We start from the raw sequence: 15,208 nt of genomic DNA, 5'->3' as shown, positions 1-15,208 counted from the left end.
ATTCGTAGATTAGATTGTTTACCTTTAGAAGCTTTACAAACTGGTTGACTAATGTAGATCTAAAACTTGCTCAATCACCATGCATCCTGCTCTCGGGATCTACGCACTAGCGGTAGCCACACGAATGCTTGAACGCAAGGATTGAATGTAATATTCGGGATATATCGTGTAATTATTTTTGACAATAAATGAATATTATGTGTTTATTATATGAATTTTTGGTGAATTATTTGTTAATTGATATATGTGTTGGTTGTTTGTATGTGATAAAATTCATGAATTTTAATTTTTAATAATTTATATGTCATTATATGATTTTATAATCAATTTATAGATTTAATTAATTATTTTTTGATTTAATTATTAATTATTTTCAATATTTGGGAACCGTCCAACTTCAACGGTTTTTACATTTTTACTACCCGGAAGTTACGGGAAAACACATTTTTAGCCTAATTTGATTATTCCGAGCATTTTCCGTATTTTGACTTTTTCGATCCGGAGTACGGTTTTACCTGTATGATTTTCGGTACAAATTTTACGATATTATTTAATCGTTTCGGTAAACCGATAAAACAGATATTTTCGATATACGAAATATTTTGATTAAAATACTATTGTCTTCTCATAGTACGTGTAACCAAAAGCTCACAATCCCAAAAATTTATTTAAAATCCCGGTTTTGATGTTTATCCTAAAATCGGTACCGAGTTGGATCAGTTTTATTAATAATTAGCAATTAAATATTCTATTTTTATATCCTATATGATCCAACGGGTTACTAATATTCCGTAAATATAATTAGCACTTACAGTACTTTGGTTTCTACAGATAAACACAAATAAACAGTAAAATTATATAATTATCCAGAGAAAATAGTAATATTCATCGTGTTCTTCATAATCAATCGATGATTCAAAGGCGTTATCGAACTCCGATTTTGGTGTGCGGGTAACCAAAACGAAGCTCTCGACGAGTAGATTCAAGTTTTATAAACCATACCTCTGTAGAATCATCGGGTTATTTTCAATATTTTTTATTAAATTCAAATTTAATTGGATTAAAAATAGGTTTTTAAAATCTAGAAGTGTTTGATATGCTTTGATGATTGCATGTTGTAGATCTTTGAATTTTGGTCAATTTGATATATTATATGACTGATTTTGAGCTTCATATCATAGAGAAATATGTGTTTGATTTTTGAATTTAGAAACTAGTTATTGATGAAATTGGTTGATACCATCGTGTTTAGAGTGATTCCAAGAGTCGAATCATATTTTTGGATTCATGAGAGGGTACCTGTATCGTGCTGACCGGAGAAAATAAGAACTCGCGGGCCGACGAGTTTTCTTCAGCTTTTTCCGGCCAACACAGGGGTTATTTGTTGATTTTGAATGCATGGTTAGATTCCTTGCAGTTTAAAGATCAATTCCGGAGCTTGTGGTCACCTGATGATACTGGAATCACCATCTCCGGCAAGATAGGGTGTTTTCCAGTGACGGGGATGTCAAATTATAGTTTTTCCCCTGAACTTTTGAAGAAGATACAAATAGGTCTCTGAAGTTTCTGGAATTTACAAATTTCAGATTGCAGTTTGAAAATCTTTTAAAAACTGATTTATTTAATTATTTTAATTTTAAAAATACGTTTTAATTATTTAAAAATTCAAAAATAAATTTAAATTACTTAATTAATTAATTTTAATTAATAAGTAATTATTTAATTTGTTCAATTAATTGATTAATTAATTTAATTATTTATTAGTTAATTTTAATTAATTATTTAATTGGATTTAACTATTCCGTTTGATTTAAAAATTCTGAAAAATAGTTTTGAGCTTTAAAATATTTTTCTAAATTATGTTTAATGCTCGATAATTATTTATAAATGATTTTAAATCCATTTTCGGGTATTTGAACCTTATTAATTATTTATAAAATGATTTGTTTACCCTTTTTAATTCCAAAAAATGTTTAAAAATTCGTATTAAATGCCAGAAAAATTATTTTAACCCCGAACCTTCTTTGAAAAATTAATTTTATCGTATACCTTATGTGTTATGTGTTATGTGCTACCTGAATGATGTGTTATATGCCTATGTGATAGTTGTTTGACTATTTTAGTCATAATTTTCCATCCGTAAGTCAGATTTGGGTGAAATAAAGGGTAGATAGAAGCTTGTGACGTCTGTGTGGCCATTAATCATTGAAAGTAATCAATGAGTAGAACCTATAGATGAGTGCAAGTGAAGTTGGAAATCATTTATGAACCTTTCTTGAGATATATTGCAAGTGGTTTGAAAATAAATGAGCTATATCATAGAGTAACATGTGATAGTTATGATGTTTAACCCTAAACCCTGATCATATCATTTGATACTTGAACTGTAAGCCTTATTCATTGTGAACCATTGACTGTTGAATCCCCGGATACTAAACCACACAAATACGATACTACTCCACAAATACATTCATACCATATACCAAACACTGAAACAAAACTGCTTGAACATATAGAAACTCGTGTATTTTATAATACCTTGTAACATCAGATAACCAAACCTGGTATAACCATTAAACCATTATTCATGTATTACCTGATTCTTCTACAGGCTTGAAGCCATTCTTCATACTTACCTTAATTGTGACGGCCTCAACCACGGGGTCAGGAGTTGACGTCACTAACAACAATAATAATAAACATAATACAACCTGAATCCACATAAATATATAAACACGACCCCCTTACTCCCAAAACATTTGCCAGGTTTAAGTATGACTTAGGTTACAAAACTATACAACCAAACTAATTCAACAAGTCTGACACACTAACTTATTACAGCAACTTATCAAACCACATTCGGTCTGATACAAACTACCTCTAAGGAGCCGGGTATGAGAGGGACTGGAGAGTTCCCTGAGTGGGACGGATGGGTCTTCTAGGCATCTACCATATATATATATATTTATATATATATATACATAAAACAAGCTGCAAGGGTGAGCAATCAATTGCTCAGCATTACCACTATATGAATAACAAGTAAAATAGTTTATGATAAACAGTTATAGGAACAAAAATCATAACTTGTTACAAAAACAAGTAAAACATGTATAAACTGGATATCAACAACTAGCATGCTCTGTAAAATAATAACATCAGTCGTGTGCTGTGTGTAAATACCAGAGTCCAATTATAGCATGCTATTTTCATTTCCAAATCCACTATTCCATTACAGGAACCACAAAACCATTTATTCCGTTACGGGAACCATAAAACCAAAAATCTGATATATATATATATATATAGGGACGGCTGATCAAGCCTCCACAAAATTTATCTAGGATAATTGGCCGGGCTATCACACAATTCGTCTAGGAAAGCTGATCGGGCTTTCACACAATTCATCCCGGATCCGCAGAGACTAGCTAGGTCTTTGATAAACTACGTTGGACTAATCGGTGAAAATAGGGCGCGCAACCGACTTAGCCATTTACAACCGTTATCCAATATCTGATTTATTTTATCCAGTTTTTAAAACCACTTCTCCTTATCTCTTTTTAAAATAATTCTATCACAGCACAGTTTCCAAAACCTTTTCCATATTAATCATATTTTAGAGATAGGTATTTTCAAAAGTTACTTTTCCCCAAAACATAATTTAAACAACATTTTCAAATACAGTGGATACATAACTTAAAACGTTCTGTTCCGCTACGCAATTTAAATCAACAGTTATTCATATATTACTGAATCGTAAAAGATTTATTCAGGAGTAATTGACTTGCAGAGCTTTACAACTATATGCTAGTCTGACTTTAAACCGACTTTAACTCTCGAGTCCTTCGACTGGAACCTACAAAATCGAAATATCCTATGTTAAACGACCATTTATGCTTGACAAACCCTCGCTATTAGTTCTACACAAATGATATCAATTCCCGACTCGCAATTATATTAATACACATAGCAATCAGGGTTCATACAATTATTATTTACAAATATATATGTTTATATGCTCGACTGATATTCCCGATAATTACAGGTTACGTTCCCATATTTTTGAAATCCATTTTTCGAAAATCGAACATCGTCTCCTCTATTTGTCAGACTTCCCGTTGAAACATAATCGACACCAGAATCACAATTTCACAACCCAATTTTGATACGACTTTTTACAAATAACAACTATTTTTGATTCCGAAAATAATTTTACGAACTAGATTATTTATTTTAAAATTTTAGGACTCAGAATAATTCATCACGGTCCATCGTCAACTCATCGAAATTCATCGTTGACGGCGGTAAAATTTATTAGTGCCCGATAATATTCGGGTTTCCAAATAAACTCTACCGAGTAAATATTTTCCTGCATGAAAAATATATTTATACACGAAACCAATCAAATAATTTTTTACAGAAAATACAAAAAGAATTCCAATCAGTATACGAACAACCGGAACAAGATACACAGTCGAAGCAACAACCAAGACATGGCCAAACCACACGCCACACACGCACCTGACACACGCACACACAATCGACAAACACACACACACACACATAATCGACACACACACACAGTATCATACACATACAGTATCATACACACACAACACATATATACACACAGAGGTATATATATATATATACGGAACAAAATAACAAGAAGCCAGGCTGGGGTGATAACCGGAAACAAAACGGAAAACAGAGAACCAAGGCGGTAACCTGAGCATCGGACAAATGGCCGGAAAAACAGGGCAGCGAATAGGAATTAACGGGGAAACAGAGTAGGAGAGGGAGAACTAAGGAGAGAGATTAATCGGGAGAGATTAAGAGAGAGATATGAGAGAAATTGAGAGAGTGGAGAGAGCAGTGAGAGATCGAGAGTGAGGGTGAAGAACAGAGGGGTGGGGGTTTTGTTTTTTTTTATGTTTTCATTTTGATTTTTTCATCAAGCCACGTATCACATAAATTATAAAAATGCAACACGTATCAACCCAAATGCATAGCAGATAAACACGTGTCCTGCCCCTGCGCGCAAGCTTGATTTTTGTCCCGAATTTTCCATTTTTAACGAACTAAGATGCGTGCAAATAAAACTCAAACAATTACTGAAGTAATTCTAAAATTCTCGAAATATATGAAAACTAATAAAATAAATTTTTCATAATTTTTAAAGCATTTCTAAAATACGCAACATACCCGCATTTAACGATTTAACGAACAAACGTGCAGGTGAATTTAATCCGAAAAATTTCAGAAATAATTTAAAATTCTCGAAATATTAAAAACATAAGAAAATATGAGTTTCGTAATTTTTGAAGCATTCTGGAATTTAATACTGAATTTACTCATAAATTCAATCAGAAAATCTTTTAGGGATAAATAATCAATGAAATATTTAATTTCTAAATTTTATAAATTTCCAAAAAAAAATTATTGAAATTATAAAACCATAAAAATAATTATAGAGAAAATTCAAATATTTATAAAAATAAATCTTCAATAAAATTATTTTTAAAAGTGAAAACAAAATAATACTGCTCAACAATTAGTTATACAAATAACCCTCATACACCAATAAACCACATATAATTAATAGTAAGGGAACATATAGCTGACAGAACCAATACACATATTTTATTTATTTAATTATTCAAAAATTACACTTTTAATAATACAGAATTACGAGTCATTATATCCTCCCCCCCTTAAAAAGATTCTGTCCTCGGAATCTTAAATAATTAAACAAGTAAGGATATTTGTCAAGCATATCTGACTCTAACTCCCAAGTGGACTCTTCCACTCGAGGATTTCTCTTTAAAGTACTTTAACTATGGGAATCGACTTATTTCTAAGGACTCGCTCTTTATAGTCTAGGATCTGGATTGGCCGCTGCACGGAGGACAAATCTGGCTGAAGCTCGATTGGCTCTTACTCAATGACTTGGTTCGAATCAGGAATATACCTCTTCAGCATAGATACGTAGAACACGTTATGGATATGCTGCAGCTGCGGCGGCGACGCTAACTCATAGGAAACTTTACCTACCTTTCAAAATACCTCGAACGGTCCGATATACCTAGGACTCGACTTCCCTTTCCGTCCAAATCTAACCAATCCTTTCTAAGGTGAGACTTTCAACAATACCAACGATCCTGTTTCTATGTCCAAATCCTTTCAATGCAAGTCTGCGTTCTTTTTCTGTCTATCCTCAGATGGTTCTAATCTTTTCCGGATTAATACCACTGTGTCCTTGGTTTGCTGAACTAACTCAGGACCTAACAACTTATTTTCTCCCACATAATCCCAATAAAGTTGGGACTTACACTTACGTCCATACAAGGCTTCGTAGGGTGGCATTCTTATACTGGCATGATAACTATTATATAGGAAAACTCAATCAACGGCAGGTGATTATCCCAGTTTCCTTTAAAATCCAAGCACAAACCCTCAACATATCTTCTATCATCTGAATTATCCTCTCACTTTGACCATCTGTCTGGGGATGATAGGTGGTACTCATCTTCAACTTAGTTCCCAAACATTTTTGGAATTTCGCCCAAAACCTCAAATTAAACCTTGGATCTCGGTCAGATACAATTAAAACAGGGACTCCATGCTTGGTCACAATTTCATCCAAATACAGCTTGACTCGCTTATTCAAAGTATATTTTTCATTGATCGGGAGGAAATATGCAGACTTCGTCAACCTATTAACAAATACCCAAATAGCATCGTGATTCTATTTCGTTCTTGATAGTCCTACTACAAATCCATTGCGATTTCTTCCCATTTCCACTGTGAAATCTCTAAGGGTTGTAACAATCCACTTGGTCTTTGATGTTCGGCCTTTACTGTTTGGCAAGTGTGGCATTTACTGACCCAATCCGTTATTTCCTTCTTCATTTATGGCCACCAAAAGTTCTACTTCAAATCCTGATACATCTTAGTACTTTCAGGGTGAATAGAAAATCTAGAATTATGGGCTTCTCGCAGAATCTCATTCTTCATCTCAGTTACATTGGAAATCCATATCCTGGAGGAAGACCTAAACATATCCTTACTATCCTTTTGAGTATAAATTTCTTCTCCGGTCAAACCATCCAATCCTTGGTTCATAACCTCTTCTTGACACTTCTTAATTCTTTCAATCAATTCTGGCTGAATAGTAATCTCATACAATGGCTCCTTATTACCTTCTGGCACTCGAACTTCGATTTCCAACTTTTCCAATTCCTTTACTAACTCTTCAGTAATCTTGATCATATTATTCTTTCTTTCTGCTCAAGGCATCTGCCACTACATTGGCCTTGCCTGGGTGGTAATTAATAGAATAATCGTAATCCTTAATTAGTTCCAACCATCTCCATTGTCTCATATTTAGATCTTTTTGGGTGAATATATACTTCAAGCTCTTATGGTCCGTGTAAATCTCGCATTTTTCTCCATACAAGTAATGCCTCCACAGCTTCAACGTGAACACTATTATTTCCAACTCCAAATCATGCACTGGATACTTCTGTGCATGGGGTTTCAATTGTCTGGACGCATAGGCAATAAATTTATCATATTGCATCAACACATAGCTTAAACCCTTTAAAGAAGCATCACTGTAAATTACAAAGTTTCCCGTTTCATCTGGCAATGCTAGCACTGGAGTTGTCACTAACCTCTTTTTTAATTCTTGAAAACTTTCTTCGCATTTCTCGGTCCAAACAAACTTTTCATTCTTTTTGGTCAGCTTAGTTAATGGAGTCGCAATATTGGAAAAGTCTTTCATAAATCCCCGGTAATAACCTGCTAATCCAAGAAAACTTCTAACTTCTGTCGGGGTCTTTGGTTGTTCCCACTTGGATACTGCCTCAATCTTCACAGGATCCACTTTAATACCATCCTTACCCACTATATGACCCAAAAACTGAACTTCATCCAACCAAAATTGACACTTTGAAAACTTAGCGTTCAACTGCTTCTCCCTCAGCCTTTATAAGGCAATCCTCAGGTGTTTTGCATAGTCTTCTTTAGTCTTTGAGTAGATGAGGATGTCATCAATAAATATAATAACAAACTTATCGAAGTACTCATTATACACCCTGTTCATTAAATCCATGAAAGTTGCTGGTGCATTGGTCAATCCAAATGACATCAATAGGAACTCGTAGTGTCCATATCTGGTTCTAAATGCAGTCTTTGGTATGTCTTCAGGCTTAATCTTCAACTGATGATAGCCCGATCTTAAATCAATATTCGAGAAACATCACACTTCCTTAAGCTGGTCAAACAAATCATCAATCCTGGGTAGGAGATACTTATTCCTGATGGTCAACTTATTTAGCTCCTGATCATCAATACACAACCTCATACTTCCATCCTTCTTCTTTACAAATAGGACTGGTGTACCCCCACGGGGATATACTTGGCCTAATCACTCCTTTATCCAACAATTCCTGAAGTTGCTTAGCTAATTCCTTCATCTCCACAGGGGTCATACGATATGGAGCCTTTGAAACTGGTTCTGCTCTGGGAACTAGGTTAATAGAAAAATCGATCTCACGATCTGGTGGCGATCCTGGAAACTCATCTTGAAAGACATCCGGATATTCCCTTACTATTGGAATCTCGTCTAGCTTAGGTGCCTATTTCTCAGTGTCTACTATATGGGCTAAAAAAGCCTCACATCCTTGCCATAATAGTTTCTTTGCCTTCGGTACCGAGAGAAATTTCTTTTCCTGCCTCTGTCCTTGATAATTTACCCTGGTATTATCCTCTGTAAACATCACAATCTTCTTTTTCTTATAGTTAATATTTGCCTTACGTTGGGAAACTAATCCATTCCTAGAATCACATCGAACTCTCCTAGCTCGAAGGGTATTAGGTCAGCCGAAAAAGAATGCCCGTGGATTTCCAATTGACACTTAAGATAAAATTGACTCACTGAAACTCTATCCTGATTGGCCACTTCTGTGGTCAAGGGCTCAGCTAAGTCTTTCAACATTAAATCCATTTTATTCACATATTCTTTTGATATAAAGGACTTAGACGCTCCTAAATCAAATAAAACATTAACAGGTACGGAGTTGAGAGAAAGCGTACCTGCAATTACATCTGAGTCATGAGCATTGGACCTCTTGGTCATCTTGAAAGTTCTGGATTTAGCTGTGCTGGATGCTGGTCCTTGGGATGCAGTACCTTGAGTAGCCATTCCACAGTTCCTCGCAATATGTCCAACCTTTCCACAGTTATAACAAGTAACTCCTGGGTTTTCTGACTTACATTCTGACGCATAATGACCTTTATGACCATATTTGAAGCTGTTATTCCCTAAAAATACAACAAGAATTACAGAAGGGGGGGTTGAATGTAATTCTGGCTTCTTTTTTAGATTTATTAAAAACTGTTCTACCTTGATAAATATATAACAGTGTTTGATTTGCAAAGTGCGGAATGAAAGGATTAAATAATCAAACACAAAGTAATAAAAACACAAGTCTTTAAAACTTTCTGGTGGATTTGAATGTATCCGCCAGATATCTATATATATATATATATATTTTGAACAAACAAACTACAGAGAAATTCATGACAAGTACAGCTTTTTCTATTTCTCTTCAAAATATGTTTACTTAGTTAAGTTTGTTCTACTAGCTACACTTGGTTTATATATCACCAAGTTTACATGGTAATAAGACAAGATAATAAAACAAAACCTATCAAGTCTAACTCCATGCTGCTTCATTACTCCATTCCAGCATCTTTGAATATCTTCATAATAGCATGGAAATGGTAATGCTTCTTTGTTCTCAATTTCCTTCTAAAGAGGCTGCCACATTCCTTTTACAAACACCCAACGCATGTGACTGTGTTGTCACTGTCAACAGATATTTGAATTGATCATCCGTCAGGTACATGCTTGTTATCCGTCGGGTGGCTTGTTGATCATTCCGTTGGGTAGCTTTGTTGATCATCCGTCGGGTAGCTATTTGACACTTGACTCCTTTTCATTTATGCCGAATTACAAGACATCTCATATTACAATTGATCAACCTATTATACATATCTACTAGTAGTCAACATGACTCATATGCTACTACAGAATCTACACAAAGTTGTTTGTAGAAATGTGCTACAATACTTATTATTACATAAGCTACTCACTCGATGGATATCAAATCATCATCCGTCGAGACTATATTGAATCATCCGTCAGGACTATATTTGATCATCTGTCTAGTGCTATAAAATTCACTAAGTTAAATCTACTAAGGTGTTTTACATGGTTTATCATCAAGTTCACAACATATTCCTTACAATCTCCCCCAATTTATGTCTACTGGAATTGTAGCCATAAATTAAGAGAAACTTGATGATAAGAAAACACTCCTAAAAATGCAGATTGAAAATAGTAGATAAAACTGATAAGTGCTGCAAATTTATAGAAAATTGAATAATACAAAGTATACAAAGAATATATTACAATCATTATCAAGGTGCTCCTCTAGTCTGAGCAGATAAGTCTATTTCCTTGATTGTCTAGGTTTGTTCCCAAGACTCATGTTGTTCTCTTCTATCTGATTTTGGAGTTGTCTGTGGAATTCAAGTTCATCAGCTTTTGAGAGATCTAGCATTCCTTGCATTTCTAATAGAGTCTCATTGCTAGAGATACTCAATTGGTCCTCCAATCTAAAAAATCTTCTAACTCCCTTTTCATCCCTGAATTCCATCAACCAATAAGGCCTCAAATGCACTCTCTTTCCTGTGAAGGGAATAGATAGAGTTTTTGGAAGTGCATCTTTGGCTCTATTACTCCTCAGCTCCTCAATCTTCTTTAGAACTAATCTTCTAGCAGTAAGATGGTATCCAAATTCTTTTTGAAAGATGAGTAAATCTTTATTAGCACAAATTGGCTTTCTAGAAGAATCCTGTGAAGTGTCCATATGATCTCTTTTCCTCCCTTGTATTTGAATACCAGTCTTTTGGGAAGATGTCTGTGAGCATCAATTCCTCTAACTTCTTCCAATTCATCTAAGTAGAGGTTAATGTAAGAAAACTCTTTGATGTCACAGATGTACAATATATCTCCCTTGTTGACTGTGGATTTATATTTGACTAGGGTCTTAGATTTGAGAATCACTGGTTTTACTTTCTTGATAGTTGTTATCTTTGTCTTCTTTGTCTTGAAGATAAGAAAGTTTAGCTCAGGAATAGGCAAACTATCCCAGTCCACTGGCTCATCCTTTGGATTTATGGGCTCATCATGTATATTCCTAGTTGGATCCACCACCTTGAATTCTTCAAATACTACAGAGGGTTTTGATGTTTGAGTTGTAGTTGTGGACATTTTGTGAATGTGGTCTTCCTTTTCCTAATCACTAAAGTTCAATTTCCTCTTGGAATAGAGTTTGTATCTTAATCTTCTTTTCTATTGTGGTTCTTCTTGCACTTTCAGATCCTTAGGTTCAGCAATTACAGTTGGTTGTACAGGAATTTCTGTTGTGGTTTTTACAGCTTGAAGCTTGGCCAAGATAGCAGCTTGCTTCTTCTTTTGTTTAAGCTTTTTAGCATCCAGAGCAGCTTGCTTCTTTTCTTGCCTAATTCTTTCTTTCTCTTCCTTCTTAGCTTCCACAAACATGGGGTGTCCAGCCACCACACAAATCTCCTTACCATTTCTGTAAATCTTGGCTAATCTTCTTTTGAGTGCTGAATCAGCTGGATCTTTGTAGAAGGAAATTGACCTAGCCAGCAGCTTCTTCTCATCTGGCCTAGGTGTCTCAGACACAGTATCCATAGGATTTTTGTCTGAAAACTTTGAATAGTTTATTTTAGGCTTCATGATGAAATCTTCTTTTGGAGATTTGATGCAAGATGTTTGGCCTTTCTCCAGATAATTCATACTCATTTCATTCACAGAAATGTTCTTAACTTGAGAGTGATGAATGAATGTTTTGTCTAGCTTCTGAATTGGCCCATACTTTTGTTGAATATCTGCATCTATCTTTCTCCATTTTTCTTTCAAGTCCTTCTCAGTTGCTGTAACATCAATCTTTAGCAGTTTGTCACATATGCTTAGTTTTGCTACTGCCAGATTTATTATATCAATACTGTCCATGGCTTGTGGCTTTGTGAAAGTAATTTTTGGTACAATTACTTTGCTGACTTGGATGTTTAGCACTTTCTGCTCCCCCTCACTCTTTGATCCCTCTTGACTGATTGGGATAATAGCACTTTCTTTCTCCCCCTTTTTGTTATCAGCAAGTTGAGTAGAGGAAGAGGTCTGTGTTGCCACTAGCTTTTGAAGCAAGTCTGTTTGATGTGCTTGATGTAGATGAATAGCTGTTAGAGAAGCTTCCATAGCAGTCATTCTTTTATCCAGGGAATCCACTTGAGTAGCAAGATCCGAGTTCTTCCTTAGTTGTCTCTTAATATCAATCATAGTTGCTTCTGGAAGTTTGGCATCCAATCTTTCAGAAATGTCCTTTTTCATTTGATCAATTTCACTTTTGATAGAAGTGACATACTGATTGTGTTAAAGCCTTGGATTTGTTATAATTGAAGAGAAGCAAGGTGTGCTTGTAGGAGCTTCTTGGTGCTGGTATTTGTTGTGGATTGAAGAGCAGATTGTGTTTGACTTATGAGTTGAATGAGGGTGGTCTTGAAATAATGTTCATCATATTCCTTTGAAAATGCCCAAGATGGCATACCAGATCTGGAACTAGGACCTGCTTTTCCCCCTATATCCAGTGATCCCTCTTCACTATCATCACCAAAGAATTCTTCTGATCCACCAACTTCATAATCTATGTCATCACCGGCTTTAGAAGGCATAGCTGTGATGGCATCCTTTGCATGGATTGAGTAGTGTGCACTAAATTCAGCATCCTTTTTGCACTTTCATTGCCCTGTCCAACCAAAAGTTCATTTCCCTGTCCAACCAAAAGTTATATGCTGGAACAGGATGAGTAAATGTCTCAGCATCCAAAGAGGTGGAATCCATAACAGCTTGACTATGCTGAGATAGATCCTCTCTGTTTGCCTCATTGACATTCATTGACTCACTAACAATGATGTCCACCCTTATTTCTCCTGTACTTTTTTTCTCTCATGATCTCTCTTTTCTTGCATCAAGGGCTCCCCTTGGCTTCCCACCCTCACACCCTCACCTTCACCATCTAAGGTGGCACTCCTCGCACTCACTTTTGCCAGTCCTGAAGAAATGGACTGCATTTGTTTACTCTTTTTCTCTCCTTTTTCCTGGGAGCAACCCAGACTCTCACTCAACTCACTCACTTCCCTCAGTCCTAAGAGTGACTGTATTACTATAAGTCTTCTGCACTTGTAAGAATTGAAGAAATTTGAAGTTGTGCAGAGACACCCGACGGATGAGGAATTTCCATCGAGATAGTAGTTTGGCTATCCGACGGATGACTATTGTTAGCCTTATCCGTCGGGATACAATCACTACTCGACAGATGATGAATATCCATCGGGATAGAAAAAATGAATGAGTTTGGAGTGGAGACTATTGTAGACTCTATGCAGATTGATGAAAATTTTGGCATAAATGTCTCAACAGACTCAGAAAGAAATGGCAAGTGAGCCAAAAAAATCATCTAAAATATGGTGCTCACTTGTTTGGATTTTTGGCTTCTCCAAGAGAGTTAAAGATGGAGAATTTGGAAGTGATGTATTTATCATGTCAACATCTAGTGAGTTTATGGGAGAATTTGGTGTATCAGGTGCTTTAATTATAAGAGATTTTGGCTGTGACGCCACAGTTATTGGAGCCACATCAATTTGACTTTGAGATGGTGCAGTGACTGGGTCTTTAGCACCAGTTTGCACTGTGTGTGTGCCCTGTGCATCCTCAAGGGTTTTTGATCTTTTCTTTTTAGCATAAGTTTATGGTGAGCTAGTGTCCCTACCCCTTTTGGCCTGTGCTCCTGGCTGGGATATTGTTTCAATAGTGACATCCTTTTGGGAGGATGAAACTAGTAATGAGCTTATTTCCTTATTAACAACCACAGTTTGTTGGGAAACTGTGGTGTGGCTAGGTTTGGGTACTCTCTTCTCACCAGCCTTATCCTTAGGATTTCTTTGAATTTCACCATGTCCTTCACCTTTCTCACCTACCTTTACACTCCCCTCTTTTTGTTTAGTGGATTTTACAACTGGTTTCTTTTGAAAGAAACCAGAGGGGGCTTTCTTAGATTTGGATTTTGTAGTTTGTGATTTAGTAGCTTGGGTAGGCATCTGTTTGGTCATTGACACAGATGTCATTGCTACATTTGAAAGCAAAGAAGTGTGTGAGGTTGGAAAAGTGCAGACAGTAGAAATTACCTCACTTACCTGAGGTCCCTCCATTACTGGAAAATAGAAGAGGGGCACCTCTTTGTGGTGGTCTGCTCTATTAAGATCTACAATTATTCTTCTTTCTTGAACCCAACAATTCAGCTTGTTGGTTGGGTTCTCAATCACAATATTCTCAATGAGATGGTTAGCAAGCATCATGAAAAATCTAACATAATAGACACTTTTACCTCTCTTATTGAGTTCTCCTAACTTAAAGCCTGACTCAAACAAGACCAAGTCACTGAAATTAAAGTACTTATCAGTAACTAGCATGTAAAGCATGTTAAGCATGGATATGTTAATAGAATCAAAGTTACTAATTTTACCAGAAAACACTTTAGTTACCATATCACACAGATAACTCCATTCTTTCCTAAGACCCAACCTTCTAATTTCACTTAATTTAGAGGTAGTGAGTGCATAGCCCATGGAATTTAGCATGTTAACTATATCAGTGTCTGTGTATGGAGTAGTAACAGTATTATCAGGAATCCTAAAGCATGCTTTGATAATATCACTATTAATGCAAAACTGCTTACCTTTATGAGTGAAAATGATGGTCTTGTCAGTTGAGTTGTACACTGCAGTTGTCCATATCTCCTCTACAACCTCACAGTAGATAGTGGGAGATTCCAGCATAGCATAGTTGAGTTTATAGCCTATCAAAAAATCCATCATTTTGTGGTAATTTCTAGACTGTTAAATCTCCTTGTTCACTAGAGCTGTGAAGTTGTTTTTTTCATAAATGTACCCAGTTTGAGACATGATTTTGACAACTGGTGCCATTGTTAGAGATTGAAATTTACAGAGAGTGTGATTGCTTTTGAGGAAGAAAGAAGTTAGAGCAATTGAATCT

At 35.6% G+C, this 15,208-nt stretch overlaps 1 protein-coding gene across 1 annotated transcript; it reads right to left on the bottom strand.

Moving 5' to 3' along the window:
• Nucleotides 1-8,830: 8,830 nt before the first annotated feature.
• LOC141680538 (uncharacterized) lies at nt 8,831-12,828 on the bottom strand. Its single transcript, XM_074486748.1, has 3 exons — nt 12,705-12,828; nt 9,100-9,327; nt 8,831-9,051 (listed from the first exon to the last, which is right to left on the bottom strand). Exons 1-3 carry the CDS (start codon nt 12,826-12,828, stop codon nt 8,831-8,833), a joined length of 573 nt encoding a protein of 190 aa, XP_074342849.1.
• Between the last annotated feature and the right edge of the window lie 2,380 nt (nt 12,829-15,208).

Source organism: Apium graveolens, chromosome 1 (genome assembly GCF_009905375.1).
Source record: "Apium graveolens cultivar Ventura chromosome 1, ASM990537v1, whole genome shotgun sequence".
NCBI lineage: Eukaryota > Viridiplantae > Streptophyta > Magnoliopsida > Apiales > Apiaceae > Apium > Apium graveolens.
Note: the sequence above shows the minus strand (reverse complement) of the source record. Positions and strands in the feature narration are given on the sequence as shown.

Bases quoted from the DNA above. Each gene is read 5' to 3' on its own strand.
- LOC141680538 (XM_074486748.1), bottom strand. From the start codon at position 12,828: ATGCCTTCTAAAGCCGGTGATGACATAGATTATGAAGTTGGTGGATCA. The intron at 9,328-12,704 runs GTATGCCATCTT...TTGTATTTTTAG, and splicing joins AGGTCCTAGTTCCAGATCTG to GGAATAACAGCTTCAAATAT. The intron at 9,052-9,099 runs GTACGCTTTCTC...TATTTGATTTAG, and splicing joins TGACTCAGATGTAATTGCAG to GAGCGTCTAAGTCCTTTATA.